This window comes from Paramormyrops kingsleyae, chromosome 3 (assembly GCF_048594095.1).
Source record: "Paramormyrops kingsleyae isolate MSU_618 chromosome 3, PKINGS_0.4, whole genome shotgun sequence".
Taxonomy (NCBI): Eukaryota; Metazoa; Chordata; class Actinopteri; order Osteoglossiformes; family Mormyridae; genus Paramormyrops; species Paramormyrops kingsleyae.
The window spans coordinates 3954771-3972595 of record NC_132799.1 but is presented as its reverse complement, the minus strand read 5'-3'; the positions used below and the strand labels follow the sequence as shown (position 1 = coordinate 3972595).

Below are 17825 nucleotides of genomic sequence, written 5' to 3'. Positions count from 1 at the left end.
TTTCTATGTCGATTTTGAGTTGTTTTTAACTCCATGAGCATAACGCCAAAGTACATTATTTCAACTCAGTCATGAAATGTTAATAAAATACAGCATTATCTTCCCACAGTGATTATCGAAGGCATATTTTTAAATGAACAGAATAGTTTCCAGTCCGATAACGGTTCAGAGGCGTAACACCCACAGCGTCGTCAACTCTCTACTCTTTAGACTTGGTATCTCTATTATCCAGCAGTCCCAGTAGAAGAGCGTCAGATTCTAGCAGAGTTGTGTCCGTGTTAGACCCCAGAAACCGAGATGTGAGCTCCAGGTCGACCAACCGTAGGCGCACCCTGGTACCCCTCTGGTACTTGTCCCCATCTGCTTCCGGCCGTTGGCACACACAGTGGAATTTGCCCCCAAAATCGATGTACAGGTCGTCTTGAACGATGTGAAAGATCTTGCCCACGACAACTTTGTCCTTGGCTGGTCCCATTTGAATCAAAGAAGAGTGTCTCAGCAAGTATGCGAATGACTTAACATCTTTGACACCAGGCGACGACCGGAGTCCACTTGTCGCTAGATCTTGTTTCTGCATGTCGGAATGCAACTCGTATGCGGCCGCAAATCCACTCTTTGTTTTTTCTGCAGAGCCAGTAGCATTTTCCGTTTCCGACTGATCTCCAGAGCTGCTGCTGCTGCTGCTGCTGCTGCTTTGGGTACTTAATCGGTTCCATCCCAATGTCTTCCCCCTTCTTAAGAATACAATATGCATGTCCTTCCTCGCTAAACGCACAGCATTCATGATGGCAGCCATTTTAATTGCGTCACCTACCCTCAACGGATTGTGGGAAAAACCCTTGTCGATGACGACACGCGCTATAGGTTTCGAACTTCCGGAAAGACACCGGATATTGCGTTTGAGCAACATGGATGTGTTTGTGACGGATGTGTTTCACCGTTCACATTGTTTAAGTCTCTCTTTTGGGGCTTCCGTTTGGGATTTGATTAATGTTTTCTCCAGGGAAAACGTGAGTACTTCTCATATGTTTCTGTTTGGAATGTAGAAGGAGGTAGTTAGTTCACAGACATAGTTAGTTAAATTGAAACAACAAGCTTACGTGTCTCGTAGCTAAAGTGTCTATCCGTTTTGTAACGCAAATGAGGCTTCTGCTATCGGAGAGCCACTTTCTGTTTTAAATTCGCGCCCCAAAATATTCCCAATGCTTGATTGAATAAATTATGTATAAGTCAATTGAATAGCTTTCTTACAGTAATGAGTTTACATGAGAACCTACTGTTATGTGGCGATGGTTATGTATAGACCTTAATTAAACTTATAAAGTACTCCTAAATGCAGTTACTATAAGTAGCAGTCATTGAAAGTGCGTTTTCGTCTTCAGGGAATCCCGTCTACCGAGTTTTATGTCAAGGGCAATGGCCGTATCTGTGACGCGAAAGATGGATTACAAGCCGGAGGATTTTACAGACTGGAGCCTCGGCTGTGCGGCGGCAAAGGAGGTGGGTCCTAAGCCATAAGCTGCACATGTCTATCTGAAGAAAACGAGGCCCTAGTATCTGTGCATGGCTTAAAAGCAATATCTTGCCAGGGACCCGTAGGGCAAACAAATTAATAGACTATCAGTGATTTTAATGTATAATTGAATGTCTTGGTACCTTAAGCGTAATGCAGTCTAGCCAAAACATCTATATCCTGTTGAGGTTTGTTGGATTAAACCTGTGTGTGCGCAGTGCATGAGGTAAACATGACCTGAGTACAACAGTAACATTAATGCTTTCTGATAGGCTTTGGGTCCATGCTCAGGGCTCTTGGAGCTCAGATCGAGAAGACGACCAACCGCGAGGCATGTCGAGACTTGAGCGGCCGGCGTCTCCGTGATGTCAACCACGAAAAAGAGTGAGCCACAAGTTTTAGCTCGTGCGAGTCACAGAAGGAAACGCATCATGCCCTTTGCCGCATGCATTGTGGCAGCGTTGGGCGAGCTGAGGAATATCATGCGTGCCTGTGTGTGTTGGTAGAATGGCTGATTGGCTGAAGAAGCAGGCGGAACGCGAGGCGGAGAAGGAGCAGAGGCGGCTGGAACGATTACAGCGCAAGCTGGCCGAGCCAAAACACCACTTCACTGACCCCAACTACGAGCAGCAGTGCCATGACCTGGCAGAGCGCCTGGAGGACTCTGTCCTGAAAGGCAGGGACTGCGGCATGTGCAGGGTGCAGTGCAAGATGCTCACGGGAGTTTGACTTGCATAAAAATGGCCAGATTGAAAAATGACTGGTTTATAGGAATAAAAAAATCAGGTTGTACAGGAGGAGGATACAGGACCAAGACATCTGATTGGTTGGTCCTGTCTCATCTAGTTGCATGGACCCACCTCCTCTACAACCTGTTTTTTTTTTTTTCTCTCTCTCTCTCTGAACCAGGCATTTTTCGTTTTGGTCTCAGAACATTTTTGTGTAAGTAAAACTCTCGTGAGCATGTAGGATACTATTAGCAACCATGTCCCGTAGGGGACGTCAGACTGATGACTTGGGGCAACACCTTCATTTTTGCTTAGTTGACTGTTGCCCTGCGTTCGATTATCTCTCTCTCCGAGTCGGAAGTCGGATAAAAACATCATGAAAATGTGTTGAAATGTCACTTCCTGTCGGAAACACGCCTCCTTTCCGATGTTGATGAGAATTTTGTTGTACGAGATTCCCATGTCGTCATTCCAACATGGTGGCTTACAGTCAACAGTAATTCTATTTTATAAATATTTTAAAATGTTTATTTTGTTAAATATTAATAGTTATAAATGTAATTGCACTTGGTCAATTTAGAGAATATTATATCATGACCGTAAACAGTATCCTAGCATGCAATATCAGATTTTTACCAGACTTGTTAGTGTTTTTTGTTAGTTGGTAGTTTGTTTGCCTCTCGAAAAAAATATCGCTATGGATCTACTAAAACATTATAAAGCTTCTAATGTGGTTTGACTAGTTTGTGTTCCTTGAGTGTTTGTCTCGGAAAAAAAGAATCTCGCTCCAAATCTAAAATATAAAGCAACAACACACAAGGACAGCATGTTCGTGGAGGCAGCCATGTTTGTTCCGAGATTGCTTGGATGTGGTGTCACGCACCTCGGAATTTCCGACTTCTGAGAGATAATCGAACACACCACTAGTCTGTTGATTATTACAGTATTCACTGCACATGTCAGAAAGCTGTGTGGTCTTATTCTTGGGTGGCATGTGCTTACTCTTAATTTTGTACAAATTGTCATTCTTGAGTTAGTAATTTTTTTATGATTCAACATTGCAGGTAAACCTGTGCGCTAATGTCATGTATATGAATCTGATAAAGGTATGCAGGCTTCATCCAGTGGGACTGTCAGAGCAGACGAGGGACCCAGCAGGAAGAGACTCCCCACAAGTCAAGACCAGATACCCAAGAAGAGGAAATGCTTTTGGTAATGGGCAAGACTACCATCTGAAATGGCAGTAGAATGCCAGAGTTGAAGTCTAGAAAACTAGACAAATACAGACATTTGACACCTTAAAATTTATCATGTATATGAACAGGTGCATTTCTGGACCTGCTTTGTAGCTGAAAAGTCATCAGACGTAAAATCTCTATATATTAGAAACTTCTGTTTATTGTATGTAAGGTCAATGGAAAGATGTAGAAGTTCTTTTTTTTTTTTTTTTTTTTTTAAATCTTAATCAAATCTGTGAAGTACACTTTGGTCAACTTTTTTTTTTTTTCCTTTCCCCAGGTCTGGAGTAGGTGATTTGGAGGAGATGGTGAGCTCTGATGACAGTGAATCTAGTGAGGAAGACTCTTCTCCTTCCGCTTCGCCTGGCACTACTTTGAGAGGAGCGAGTTGCCCTAAAATGAGTACTGTGGAGCAGAGCCAGGAGGCCAGTTCCAGTTCCAGCCCAGGGCAGGAGTCCCCACAGGGCACCCCACCCGAAACACACGAGGAGGAACCAGGCTCTCCTCTCCAGGCTGAGCTGCCCGAGACAGACGAAGATCCCATCATTCCCACTGTAGTGTCAACAAAGGAGCCAGAGAATGCAGCTGTGGGGACCACAGAGAGCGCCACGGTGGCGGCCCCCGAGAGCGCGGCGGCCCCCGAGAGCGCGGCGGTGGCCCCGGAGAGCGCGGCGGTGGCGGCCCCCGAGAGCGCGGCGGTGGCGGCCCCCGAGAGCGCGGCGGTGGCGGCCCCCGAGAGCGCGGCGGTGGCGGCCCCCGAGAGCGCGGCGGTGGCGGCCCCCGAGAGCGCGGCGGTGGCGGCCCCCGAGAGCGCGGCGGTGGCGGCCCCCGAGAGCGCGATCTTGCCACCACCCCAGAATGGAAGCCCTGAGCTTGCTGTGAGTGTCTAACGGCTGCTGAAGACATGCGATGGTTGTTTAAAGCATTTTATACTTAAATTGACCAGGGATCCACATATTTGATACCTAAGGACGCTCATCATATAAAGCGATATGTGTGGCAAATGGTCACAACAGCGTAGATGGGTACTCGTGTATTTGCTCTGCTATGACATGAACTTAAAATGCATCTTAACCTTTATACCGCAAAAGTAGTACAAATTAACTGCTAAAAGAAATTGTCACATGTATCGCTTTGAATATGGTGAATACATACCAGTTATGTTGCATCCCTGAGGACAAAATCAGACAGCTGATTATCAGTGTGGATGTTTGATATCCGAGCTGCTAACTCAAAACTGGAGAACCAGGGAAGGAGACTTGGAAACGCAGTTGGTCAGATTATGGTGCAGTTGCAGGCAGTGCCTGATTTAGCCTAGGAGGAAACTGAGGGCCAGTTCATACTCCCCACTGCTCAGACCAGGCGCTTTCTAGTTCCTAATATTCCTCCATATTCTAACTAATAACTGCAGGCTAGCAGAAGTAAAAATGGCAAGACAAACATCCATGCATTTCCTCGTCTGCGCAGGTGGTCGGACCTGTCGATGTCCTGGCTTTCGGCAGCGCGGAGGAGCTGGAAGTGTTGGGAATGGAGCAGCTGAAGGCCGAGCTCACGGCGCTCGGGGTGAAATGTGGAGGGACCCTCCAGGAGAGGGCGGCCAGGCTGTTCTCCGTCAGAGGCGTCCCCAGAGACCAGATTAGCCCCGCCCTCTTGGCTAAGCCCAGTAAGGGCAAGAAAAAATAAGCCTGCAGCACACTGGGCCGCTTACAGTGTATTATTTTACATGAAATAAAGCCTGAATACAGAATTGATATCAAAGTTAGCAGTTGTGTGCTATGGCCACTCTTTGATGTCTGGAGGATTTTTTTGTATCATACTGTATATTTGTACCTGTGTATTCAATTTCTCAGTATTTTACATGCATCCCAACTTCGAATTACCAATAAAGGTTAATGATCAGTGTTAACGCTTCATTTTATTTGAAAAAGCAAAATTTTCAGGTGATTATGTGGAGAACGTTTCTGAATATATTGAAGTTTTAATTGCAGTCTCGATGCTATACGAATTTGAGCGCAATGGCGAGCACTTTGGAATACTCCCCGTCCATCCTCCGCAGGTGTGACGGCAGCGGCACCTTGATCCGTGTCCCGGTTGGGTTTCCGTTTTCCTCAATCAGAACAACGTTGTTGGAATCGAACCGTGGCGTCATGCGCTCTCCTGGCATTTTGTGTCCCACTACAAGCGCTTTCTTCTTCTGTCCTTTGATGGCGAGCAGCACCTTGGTTCCCACTTTGCCGACGCCGGATTTGTTGTAGACATGAATGACGCGCGGCGCGCGGTGATACGGGGTGTTTCCCAGCGAGCTGTTGTCCACGACGCGCACCCGGGTCATTTTGTAGATGGCAGATGCAGCTGCAGATACGCTTAAGAGAAAATGGCAAACGCAATTTTAGGCATGGTCACAAACAAAACAATTTTAAGTAATACATTAGTGTACTTTTAATGTCTTAATTATGTGTATATGCAATCACTTGGGTTATTCCACTTTGAATGGAATATCACATTACGACACTTAAGTTCTGTTACGTCTATAGGACGACACAAACGCGAAGCATAAAAATATTACTGCTACCTAAAGGCCTTGCGGGGCATCACTCTTAATGACTCGGAGACGCCGAGTCCGAGTCTTGTTAACAGAGCCATTTGGGTTTCGGGTGAATGGGGAACCTGTAATACAAAAATACATGATTGTAATCTGCTGGAAGATAGATTCGCTGGTTAGTATCACAACACTTCTCTATCGCTCCATAATATACAAATGATCCTTCGTGCCATGATATGGTTCAAATATTATTTAAACTATAAAATGCGGGATGTTATTATTTAGAAACTCACGTTAGACTTTTTTTTTTCTTAGATGAATCGGCAGTATGGTCCTTCTCACGAGCGCTCCATGTCAATGACCTTTATACGTCATAAGTACGAGACTAGATATGTGTTGTTTTTTTGTTTTTTTTAAATGAATACTTATCATAATAATCAAGGTAACAATATTTCTTCGTTATAATGTACACACGTATAATATTTTACGAATAAATATTTAAAGTAAAATTGTACGCCTTAATGACGTCATCAGAAAGCGCCCAAGGGCCCACGTGATTAGTTAGATAACGCTCCTACGGTCCGATATTGCATTGTATTTATCTGGATTCCAAAATATGGTTCAACATATATGATTTTTTATAACGTGTAATGAGCACGAACCATGATCCAAATTACAAAAACTACGTAACTGCAAACAAATATTTTGTTACAACATATAAATTCAAAATAAAAGTCCCTTAACGGCAGCTCCCTGTACCACGATAACGATGGATACAATTTTGAATATCTATTTTTCACTATATTTGAGAGTGTGTATTAAAACAAAACGCAAGCATTTTTTCAATTAACATATAAATTAAAACTCAAAAACCTAAACATGGAGCAGTTTATATTTTACTATTTATTATTTACACTTCTTATATATTTCTGTTAGAAAAAAATCCATTATTAAATCTCTGAAACCAAATACACAATACATACTGACATCTTTATGGGGATTTTCCATTCATTTCTGTGGGCATAAGCCTAATCCCAACAATGACAACTTTAACCCCTACCCAGCCCTAATCTCATCCATAAGTATCCAGACAAAATACAAAACTTCTGACATTTTTTTTTATATAAAACTGAGGTTATCCTTGTGGTCACTAAAAAAATGTCCGAACAAAGTTCATATTTACAGGTTTTTTATCTCATTGTGGATTGTGGGGAAACACACACAAACACACGCATACACACACACACACACAGAGATTGAGAGGTGACGTACGCCTTTTCCTTATAGGACGTCCCTCTTCAAACTCCACCTGATAGCTTGTGCGCTAGAATTTTAGACAGACCTGCCGGTGTGCGTATTTCAGCTAGTTTATGGGAATGAATGTGTTCCTTTTCCCGTGGTAATGCAGAAGAAAAAAAATATTTCTGTAAACATTACAGACATAGCGACGGATCGACAAAGATTATTCATATTACTGGATAATTTACCCAAACGCCTGTAGATACGGGGAAAGGATTCCCAAAGACTCCCACTCTTTACAGGTAAGGTTTGTGCTTTAAACCTGTCTGGTAGCTTATTTAATGCGAAATGAATCAAGCAAGTGTAAGACAGCATTGTTGTCGCAACGCGTCCCGGGCGGATAAAACTAAACACTGGTTATTTTTCCCCAGCGATTTACGTCATTTTAAAAACTAGACGAACACGAACTAGACGGTTTACACGAGCGGAGCGGATGGTCACTTCGCGACTTTAAATTGTCGGTTAACCAAACAATTCACCCCGATAAGCAACTACATTACCAACTAACCATGGGTGTGAGTAGTCGGTAGACTCACAGTGCGGGTAAGCAATAAACATACTGAGATCTCGCTGTGATACAATGTAGCTGCTGTTTACTCTGGGCTTAACCGGGCTCCGTCCATAGCGCACTACATGGTTGGATAATGTTGGCCTATTTAATGTTAATTTGTGTCCGATGTTGTACGGATATTTGGTCATCTTGCCTGGTTCACCCTGTTTGCGTTATTTTGAGCCCTTTCAATACGTGTCGTGGTAGAGTCTCTTGCATATAGGCAAGTGGAATTCAACATAAGCACCCAGGACAGCCGTCTGTGCCCATCGCTATATGCACGCCGTTTAGGCTCTTATGTTGTTTGATCCCGTATTTACAGTTTCAGTAGATTGCTGGTAATATAATATAATGCGAGTATTTCTGAAGTACACGGTATATTTCCTATGGTTGAGCAGAACGTATTTTCAGATGATCTCTCAGATGTTCCTGATTTTTAAATACTAGACTTTATGATCCGGCTGTTTTCTTGGACGGGGTTATACGGCGTATTTTGTTTCAGGGCAAAGCACAGCTGGCAATGAGCAGCATTCGACACCCACGGATTTCTTATTTCGGACTGCATTTCCCGTAGACACCTTGTTCGCTTCGACAGAAATAACACACCTGGCAATACAATGGTGATGGAGAAACTGCAGTGTGACATTTCTGACTTTACTTGACCGGCAAATAGGCCCAAATGCAAGACAACAGTAGAGGAGGCTGGCTAGAGATCTGAGCCGCATTTGTTCATTTTTACACTCGTCTGCTAACTTTTACTTAAATCGGTACAATACCATATGACGAGAAAGGAGTGGGTACCGTTTTCTATGTGACAGAGGTCTTAGATAATCCACAATGGCCAGATTAGTGTTAATCCTCTTGTTTGAACTTGAACATTACGAGCAGGTAAGGGCTTGATGTTTTCAGGTTGATTAAGTGGCCAAAATAGCATTATCTTATGTTTATGGAAAATATGGCGTGTATGGATTTTCTTTGCAAAATGTCCTAAACGCTAAAAATATGTGCAAATTATAGGCTACTGCCCTTCCTTAGCATGTAAATGTCGGCCATATGATTTGTATAGTTGTAGTCATTTTAAAGCGACTTTAAATAGCATACATTTATTTCTAATGTTTTCTGTGTTTTCTAAAAGTGTCAGCACATCTGATTGCGCTTAGGCGAGTCACAACTCGTAAAGTAGGCCTACATGTGACACTCTGAATGCTTAGACTAAGGGAAAAGGCGACACCTTACCTTAATATCGTGTGTTTATTCTAGGTTATATGGAACATAAACCGATTGCATACCGGGCGGCGTCTGTCGCATCATAGCGGCTGTGGTGCAGGCAGATGTGCTGGCTGCTGATCGATTCATCTGAAAGTTTTTTTTTTCTCGCCTTTTCTCGCTTTTCTGAGTATAAGCCGCCAGCTTGTTGCTTGTCATCGTTCGGTAATCTACAGATACTGCTTGGAAAAAATACACAAGCTGGCGGCCGGGGAGGGTGGGGTCCCTGCTGGCCACAAGTCCTCTCTCAGTAAAGGGTGTTTTAAGGGTTTAATACTTTTATTGACGCATTATGACTAAGCACGCAGCATGATGTGTGTGCTGCAGCTCATTAGGGAATTACTCTTTTCTCTAGGTGTGCAGATAGCGGGTATTGTAGATTGCTTGTTTTACCGCAATGGCTGAAATCTCATGAATATTTGATTTGCCAAAACTGACTCTTCTTGCATCAAAATCCCGTTTGCCCGCTGCTCCGCGGTTCACGTGAGTTGAGTATTTGTACACTTAAGTTTTTAAAGGCTTTCCGTGTCGTGCTGCCAGTGGTTTTACACTTCTGGGAATATTTCTTTGCGACATGGTTTGCTTTATTCTTACCGTGTATTGGCATGCTCCGTGTTAACATTTCTCGTGAGGGATATCTTTTGCCTTTGCTTACAAACAGCAAAAGACACATTTAAACTCGTTCTCTGGGGTATAAGCAAGGTAATGCATCCCTATAATGGTAAGAAAAGGAACGTGTCCTATTGGCAGGTGTCTTCTGTATATGTTGGACATTCTTTGTTCTTGCTTGATTCCTTCAGTTTGGTATTTGGACCACAGTACAGTGGTTTTGTTCTTGTACACTGTGGGTTAGTGCCTTTGTAGATCTGCTGCCCTTCTATAGGTTCTTGGCACCATGATATATTGTGGCGTTCCTTTCCCCTTGGGAGACCCTGCCTACCTAGAATCACTTGCTCAAAACAGTTTTGGAAACTGAAGTCTAATTAGGAGATGTAATCCATCTGTTCAGCCATGCATTCGATTTCCAAAACTCTCAATGCCAGCTAATGGTCACGGCAATGTGGGGTCTGTTCCGGGAAGTTCGGTACGTGAGGCAGGATGCACTTTGGATGAGGTCACTGAATCATCAGACGACCAGGAGGTATCCCACGTGTAGTGTTGGTTACCCCCTGAGTCAGCACCCCCTCGATAGAATGGCTCTGGAAAGCACCGTCATTTTTGCTTGCATGTTGATCATGGGGTGAACCTGTCATTAGTATTTGCAAGCTGTACAAGAAAGACTGTAGTCATCTCCTGCTACAGTGTCAACATGACAGTTTGTGCTAGTGACAGTTACTGTCCGTTACTTTGGCGTGCTAAATTAGGGTCTTACAAATGGGAGTTACCTTAAAAATTACTTAAATCCCCTTTCTCTTTTGGAAACGTCCCAGTGTGTCTTTTTTTATTCACTATGCTTCCTGAAAAATTGATACCCTGTTGGCCAAAACGATCTTATCGGGTTAATTCCATCAGTCTGTCAGCCGGAACGGTCTGTTGGTCTTTATTAGTGTCCTGAATGACACCGGTTTCAGGTGAGCAGCCTTTATATGAATCGGCCATTATGATCTTTAAAATGTCCGCGAAAGCAGGCTGATCTGAAAAAACTTTGCTTTCCACTTCTTGTTCATCTTTTTAAAATTCACGACAATTATGGGGCTGTTTTTTCTATTTCTACAATTCTATAATATTACTTTAAAAAAAGATACATAATGATATAGTTAATATCCCAGGTGTTTAAATTTCTCCTGTTTCCAAGCCACAAATTGTTCTCTGTCATCTGTTTAATGGGAAAAACTAACAAATGTGTGTTAATATGCAGTTTAGGTGTTTGGAATAATAATCAAAGTGGGAATGTCAAGCTGAGTAACATTTTGAATCTGGTGGTCGGAGAATTCAGTGGGGGTTCCTTTAAGGAAAGTTTGAAATGTGGCGTCACTTTTGGCGTCTGTGTGTTTTGGGAGTGCACCTTGATTAAACAACTAGAAATGTGGAAGGGGAAGCCCTGACTGTTATACCCTGCAAACGTGTGTCTGTGTGTGTATGTATGTATATCATATTTTGTAATAATTTTGCTGTATTATCCTGTTACGGCTCAGGTCACGTTACCCATCAATAAGCCGCTTGGTTCGGCTTAGATCTGGTGATGTAGATGTTACAAAAAGGCCAGAGTTGGGGTTTTATAGCATTTAGGTCTGATGTTGCATTGAACTTCTGCTGAGTAAGGCTCCTTTGCAGTGCGACTCGGCCAAGAGCCCATAGGATGAGGCCCCACGTGAGTCACATGACGCAGCTTGAGGAAACTGAGGGTCTGTCTGGATAATGGCCAAGTGTCTTATCTTTCACACCTGGGCCCACTTGCTGGCTCGGCAGGTCGGAAAGGTGTTTAACAGGGTCGACAGTGACAGCAGATCGTTAGTAATTACATTTTCATTCTGTGGGGGTCATTGCTTTCAGGTGACCTGTAATTAGCGGCTCTGCCACGTGTCGGAAATGTTTGGTTAAGTGGAAGAATGTGTCAGTCTGGCTAGAATAGACTGTTACTCTCCGTCCTTTGAGCTTCCTGGTTGTTAAATCAACAAAGGATTGCAACTGGTTTTTATAGTTAAGGAAGCTGTCACTGGTTCTGTGGGCCTTCAGTGTCATTTTGTAATTTTACACAATGGGGATTTTCCCAGTCCAGATATGGCTCTCGCTTCTCCATGTTGACTTTCGTGAGCGTCTGTCCTCTGCCAGTCGGAGAGAGAGAGTAGCTGTCCCCCCCCCCCCCCCCCCATCTCATTAGCAGAATTTGACATCTGCTACATTCCGTGCTGGTCGCTCCTGATGTACTTGATGCTGGGGGCGTCGCCGCGGCGATACACCGGAACCTTCATCTCCCACCAGACCGTCCACATGGCAGGGTGCAGTTCTGATGTGCGAGGAAGTTAATCATCATCAAATCCGTGTCCCTGGCGCTTCACCTCCTGCAAGGTGGAGTCTGTATTGGCAATCAGGAATGCTGCCACGTTCTCCTTTATCTCAAGTATTTATTTATCTTGGACTTGCCACTCCAATAATTGCTGTTTCAGTACAGTGTGGTGTACTGATTATTTAAATTGTATTCATTTAAGTTAAAAGCTTTTTGCAAGATTTAACATGGTAAAAATCAGTCTTCAGGGTGATTTAATTAAACTGATGTTCTTAAGGAAGATCTGTCCATTTTCTGTACCCACTTGTGCCTGTCCCAGAGGTTGTGGGGGCAAGGCAGGGCACAACCTATGGCAGGGTGCCAACGCTTGGCAGAGGACTCACACACCATTGACAGTTTGGCCCCTCCAGTTAACCTCAACATGTTTTTGGACTTTTTTGGGGGGGGGGAACCGGATAAAACCCCATGACGGCACGGGGAAGAAAATGCAAACTCCACACACATGGAGCCATGGCAGAGACTCAGACTATGAGGCGTGAGGCAGCAGTGCTGACCAGTGTGCCGCCATGCCAGTGTGCCGCCATGCCAGTGTGCCGCCATGCCAGTGTGCCTCCATGCCAGTGTGCCTCCATGCCAGTGTGCCGCCATGCCAGTGTGCCGCCATGCCAGTGTGCCGCCATGCCAGTGTGCCTCCATGCCAGTGTGCCGCCATGCCAGTGTGCCGCCATGCCAGTGTGCCACACTGCCTGAGGAAGATCCATCAGCTTTATTATAGGCTCGGCTAATATTTTTCAAAGATGCAAAAATGGAAAAGATCAGTACAAAAAAACGGCATGAATCACTGATTATTCAAATGAAGGTGTGACAGTGGGTGGCGGGTGTGGGCTGGGGGCCTTTTCAGTGAAAGCAGTTTAAAACGGTTAGCATAGTGTTTAGGTCCCTTTTTGTTTTTTTTTCTTCAGAAACGGCCATTTACTGGCCTCAGTTCACTGCTCGAATGAATTAGTTGGCCACGGTTCTGCATCGCATTAGTTAACACAGTTAACTGCAACAGGATAAATGAAGGGGTGTCCGGCGCAGCAGAGGGAGCGGAATGGGTGCTGGCTCTCCGTCTTCTGTCCCGAGAGCCAATGGCGGCGCAGGAGGGCCGAACTTCCGGAACGCCCGTCTTTAGCCGCTATGCTAATGTCCTCTTGGGTGGAAAATGTGCTCGATGTTGAGGAAGTTCTAAAGCTTGGCAGGCAATTTGGATGGGCGAGGGCTTGTAGCTCTGCGACGGGGGGGTCAGTTACGCAAGCTCTAAGCTCATCGTTTGCTGAGTACGGCAAAAGTGTCAGTCTTGCCTTCTGATAGCAGCTTTAGAAGGGTTAGTGGCTGTCATCTGCTTTTTTTTGTGTGGGCAACAGCAGGAATATTTGTTTTTCGTGCAGTTCCTTGTGTGCCTGATTTTTCAGATTTCTGATCTCAGTGTTGTAAATCAAGGTAATGGATATTTGAGGAGTATTTCTCCTCCACAGAGAATTACTTTTCTCTCCTCTGGGGGAAGGTGTGTTAACTGGCTGATTTTGAAAGGAATGCCTTCTGTCGACATACTGGCGAATGCCTTAGTCCTTGCGAATTCAGAGAATTCTGCCCGGGTCAGCATTGTGTCCAGGTTGGCGAACAGGCTTTATCTAAGTTAGACTGAGATCCGTATGGATCGATACCGAGGTGGTCAAAGGACGGAACGTCGTTCTCCTTTTTCTGATCCCATGGCTTCGACTGCCCAGGTGTGAAACCTGCAGCAAGACACATACAAGCTATTTAAACGGGGATCTGGGTTCCTCGAGGAACATGAGTAGCTTATGTTTGGCTTCACCCGGCTGGCTTGTTCCGGCACTCTGTCGATCTCTGTACTTTAAATATTTTCCTCCCAGTGAGTGATCCTGCAGTCCCAATGGACTGTTATCTGACAACACTGGGCCTGCTTTGAGGTCAGCTTTGCCGACGTCTGTTTACATGTGACAGGTTGTAATACTGTGCGTCTGCTCTCTCCGTACCTGTGGGAGAAGCAGCAGATAATTGTCTGTGGTTATGAGACGCCAGATGTGTATGAGACGCCGGTGGGCGATGCCAAGCCGCCAGCAGATGGTCCCGCTGTTGCCCGGCTCGTGGCATCTGGAAGCTAGACTCGTGCCCACGAGGTTGGGCTGGATGCACGTAAGATGCTAGTGATTTGTCCTTGTCTATGCATGTCGGCGTATCTGAATTAGGGACCCATCACAGTACCTTTTCTAAACTTTTCTTTGAAGTCCACTTGTTGAGTGCTAGCGTTCAGTGGGCTCGATGTCTGTGCCGTACTCCCACGCTGCGTCTTGGTGTAACAATCCGGAAAGTGGAAACCCTACTGCCCCAACTAGGAATGGGGCCTTAAAGGGATGCCTGAGGTTTTTTTTTTTTTTTTTTTTTTGGCCGGGAAATATAGCTGTGATATAAAGACAATGATCTCCGACTTCGGCTTTTACTTTTTCCCAAACTCACTCGGAGAATCTTTTTTGGCCATCAGACGGCGTGAACCACGTGACAGGCCTGTTCTGACTGGTTTCACTGGGAGCTCGGCCGTCTCGGCAAGTGGCAACAGGAGCCCCAGTGACATTTTCCCCGTGTTCCTGAGCCCCATGAAGGTGGCTGCCTAGGTTAGGGTCTGTGTCATGTCACTGCTGGTAGTGGAATTAATCGGTGGACTGGCTAATATTTGAGGGAGCAGTTAACTCCTATCAGCGCTAATGTTTTACTGGGATGTGGGTTAGGACAGCTTCGGATAAGTGGGCAGATGTTTGCTGAGCATACACAATGTATCGCAGACCTTTGGGCAGGGCTGCTGATTGGATGGATCCCATGCGTGGGTCTGCATCGCCGTGGCGCGCGCTGGCCTCAGCCCCGAAGCCCGAGTTGGCTGCAGCCTCTCCTCTCCTTCCTGTGCGAGAGGCACCAGCGCTCAAATCTAATTAAACTACCCCTTGTTCCGCTCTCTCGTTACACCTCAGCCGTTGTTTGCTTTTGTTTTGGTGAAAGCCCGTCGGATCCCGGCACCATGGCAACCTGGCTCTGGGAAGTGGCAGCAGCGAAGAATTTTCCGAGTCCTATTTTTGTTTATTTTTCCGTGTTCTCCTCTGTAGTGCTTGCTGTGGTGCTTCTGGCTCATGTGCATTAAGATGTGAGCAGACGTACGAATCAGGCAGGGGCGGGGGGGGGGGGGGGGGGGATACTGCTCTGATTCAGTCCCCTGCAAATAGTGCTGATTCACCCCCACTGCCCTCGGCGGAGCAAGGTGAACTTTACAGGGCAGTGCCTGGGTTCCCCTGCTGTTCTCCAGACCAGCCAGGTCCCGCCTGCGCAGTCTAGCCTGCGGCGCGTTTTCTGCCGTGCGAGCCCATGCACATCCGCCCAAGCGTGTTTTTCTAAAAGCGAAGCTGGATTGCATGTACACAGTGAAGTACACCCTGAAACACGTGCATGTCATTTACAGGGCAGTGGTGTGTGTTCGCCCTGCCTGTATGAAATCAGTGTTTGTTTTGCCTTTTTCTTTTATGGACTAAAGACTATTCACTATGTCAAATGCAGATGTTAAATTCATCAATGATTACAACACTTAAATTCTCGATTTAACAACATTCCCGCACATTTGCACTTTGGGTCTTGTTCTTTTTTTCTTAAAGTGACCATTTTTTCTTGAATACAATTGAATGCCTTTATTGTATGCTTTTATTGTCAAGTAAAATGACAAGACACTAAATACAAATACTTAAGGCATTTCAAAATGAAATTTATAAATGATGTATGAAAAGTAGAATGTGGTGTACAGAATGGTTAAATAAGGAATTATTTGCACATTATTAAATTTCTTCACATCTTTGGTTAGGTTGAATTCTTGGTTCCCTGTCCAGTTGATTCATTATGCTTGTTTCCATGTGCATCATGTGCCGTGCTGTTTGATTATTATGCCTGTCCTCACGCTGGCAGTTTTAAAATGTGGCCCGGGCTCCTCTCGGCTGGGACAGCACATTGTTCCTTCACAGCCGTGTCCCGGCTCGGGTGATGTCAGCCTCCGATGGGGGAATATAAAAGCCTCTTTCTTTTGTGGTCCTCCCCCGGGCCCTCAGCGGATGGGCGAGCAGGCGGGGAAACAGGACGGGGGGGGTCGTAATTTGATTTGGGCTGTCCACAAGATAGACCTTGGGAGGTGTTTAACCCCGAAAGGGGCAGGAAGCGGTGGGGAGACGTGGGATGTGTGACGGAAGTGGCTGAGAGAGAGAGAGCCTGTCTGGCCGCCTGGTAAACCACTGCTGTATGGAGATGGCGAGGATGGCAGCCTTGGAAACCAGCCCTGTCTGTGAGCTCCGGGCCGGCCGCCTGTGAGCTCCGGGCCGGCCGCCTGTGAGCTCCGGGCCGGCCGCCTGTGAGCTCCTCCGGTAACTTATCCCATTGGGTCTGTTGGGTGCCAGACCGAACACGGCAACCTTAGACTCAAATCTGTTTCTAACCACATTAATCATCTTGCAGATCATTGCCTGATGCCTGAGACACCCTGACTCCGGTGTTGCAGTGTAAACAGGGAGAGTCTTGGTTAAAAGCTTCGTTTCGGACCCTGCCAGGCAGGTGGAGTGAACTTTGGTGGGTGGCACATCTAAATCGCCACCTTTAACGTGGCTGTGAGCTCAGAGAATAGTGTTGGATACTATTATTGGCGAATGAGGTGAAGATCAGGCTAGGAGTCGCTTAGTGGTCTGTTGGTTCAGAGAAAGTTCATGTATGATGGCTGAGCTGCATACGAGGCGACGTGTCTGAAGCCAGGAGACACAGTGCCCCGAATGTGAAACTGGGTCAAACGGACAGCTGTTTAACCATCTGCGTAAAAATAGTGTTTGGAAAGCACACAAGTTTCCTGCTCCCCCAGTTGTTGGGGGTGCAGCTGGGTGGATTAGGGTTGTTGTGTCCGCAGGAGGTGGTCCTCCTATAATTAACGGTTACCTCACTTCCCCCAGATCGTCTGTTCTGCTTGCCTGCTGTTGCACGGGTTCAGGAGACAGACGGGTCCTCCATGGTGACGAAACTGCGGATTCTGCACCACTACGGTACCTGCGGCTTGTTTACCAGTGTGCGCTGTAAGCTGACCCGTGCCCTGCGTTCTGTTTTAAGAATTCAGTCCTTATTTGCATGCATATTTGTGGTGGTGTTGGCTTGCTGCCAGCAAAGTTCCTCATTCGCTATGTTTGTGGGGGGGGGGGGATTTATTATGGAAATGAAAGCCCTGTAACTAAGGAAACTCCTGCATGCATGCTAAATGTGAACATAGATACACAGCTAGATCTGCCTCTTATTTAATTTGATAGGCCGCTGTAGCCTTTTCTGTGTTGATGGGGGGCTGTGGGGGGGGGGGGGGCAGGTGTTACCACTGTGGCTTTGGCTATTAGGGGGTGGGATGGGGTGGGAGTATAGAATGCTCAACTAAAAAGTGAAGCATGATGGGACACTGCTCTCTACGTTTCGGGGGATGGGGGTTACTCGCTGGACAGAGGGGGGGTGGGGAGTGTGGAGTCCGTAACATCTTTGATTTGAGGTCTTGAGTGGGCGGGCTGCCGGTCATTAGCATCAGGTAACGTAGGCTTTGATACCTGCTCCCACTGCTTTTGTGGCAGTTGGAGGTCGGGTGGATTGGGGGGGGGAACCTCGACTTTGTGGGGCCTGGGCTCTCGGCAAGGT

The 17825-nt window shown here is 45.9% G+C and overlaps 3 protein-coding genes across 16 annotated transcripts in view; 2 read left to right on the top strand and 1 right to left on the bottom strand.

Annotated features, from left to right (window-relative positions):
• The first annotated feature begins 46 nt into the window (after positions 1–46).
• On the top strand, positions 47–5381 carry sde2 (SDE2 telomere maintenance homolog (S. pombe)). Its single transcript, XM_023828089.2, has 7 exons — positions 47–1010; positions 1383–1500; positions 1786–1897; positions 2020–2189; positions 3348–3453; positions 3760–4357; positions 4947–5381. The coding sequence occupies exons 1-7, from the start codon at positions 753–755 to the stop codon at positions 5160–5162; spliced, it is 1578 nt and encodes a 525-aa protein (XP_023683857.2). The 5' UTR covers positions 47–752; the 3' UTR covers positions 5163–5381.
• On the bottom strand, positions 5376–9374 carry mrpl14 (mitochondrial ribosomal protein L14). 3 transcript variants are annotated; one of them, XM_023828087.2, is made up of 3 exons: positions 9107–9374; positions 6052–6146; positions 5376–5842 (listed from the first exon to the last, which is right to left on the bottom strand). In XM_023828087.2, exons 2-3 carry the CDS (start codon positions 6120–6122, stop codon positions 5476–5478), a joined length of 438 nt encoding a protein of 145 aa, XP_023683855.1. In that variant the 5' UTR covers positions 6123–6146; positions 9107–9374; the 3' UTR covers positions 5376–5475. The 3 variants fall into 3 exon arrangements, with proteins under 3 accessions (XP_023683855.1, XP_023683856.1, XP_023683854.1); XM_023828088.2 differs by having other exon boundaries at positions 9160–9374; XM_023828086.2 differs by lacking the exon at positions 9107–9374 and adding an exon at positions 6315–6516.
• Positions 7290–17825, top strand: part of LOC111852306 (CSC1-like protein 2) — a 33254-nt gene continuing 22718 nt past the window's right edge. For 2 of the 12 annotated variants that reach the window (XM_023828082.2, XM_023828070.2), the window contains exons 1-2: positions 7290–7562; positions 17108–17227. In XM_023828082.2, coding sequence (XP_023683850.2) covers positions 17164–17227 — 64 coding nt within the window. In that variant the 5' untranslated portion in view covers positions 7290–7562; positions 17108–17163. Of the gene's footprint in view, positions 7563–7701; positions 7864–9485; positions 9620–16661; positions 16737–17107; positions 17228–17825 lie in introns of those variants that run through there. The other 10 variants (XM_023828074.2, XM_023828077.2, XM_023828073.2 and 7 more) reach the window with 10 other exon arrangements.

Excerpts from the sequence above, each read along its gene's own strand:
- sde2 (XM_023828089.2), top strand. The coding sequence starts at position 753 with ATGTCCTTCCTCGCTAAACGCACAGCATTCATGATGGCAGCCATTTTA. Across the intron at positions 1,011-1,382 it reads ATGTTTTCTCCAGGGAAAAC|GGAATCCCGTCTACCGAGTT; the intron begins GTGAGTACTTCT and ends TTTCGTCTTCAG. Across the intron at positions 2,190-3,347 it reads GGAGGACTCTGTCCTGAAAG|GTATGCAGGCTTCATCCAGT; the intron begins GCAGGGACTGCG and ends AATCTGATAAAG.
- mrpl14 (XM_023828087.2), bottom strand. The coding sequence starts at position 6,122 with ATGGCTCTGTTAACAAGACTCGGACTCGGCGTCTCCGAGTCATTAAGA. Across the intron at positions 5,843-6,051 it reads ATGCCCCGCAAGGCCTTTAG|CGTATCTGCAGCTGCATCTG; the intron begins GTAGCAGTAATA and ends TTTTCTCTTAAG.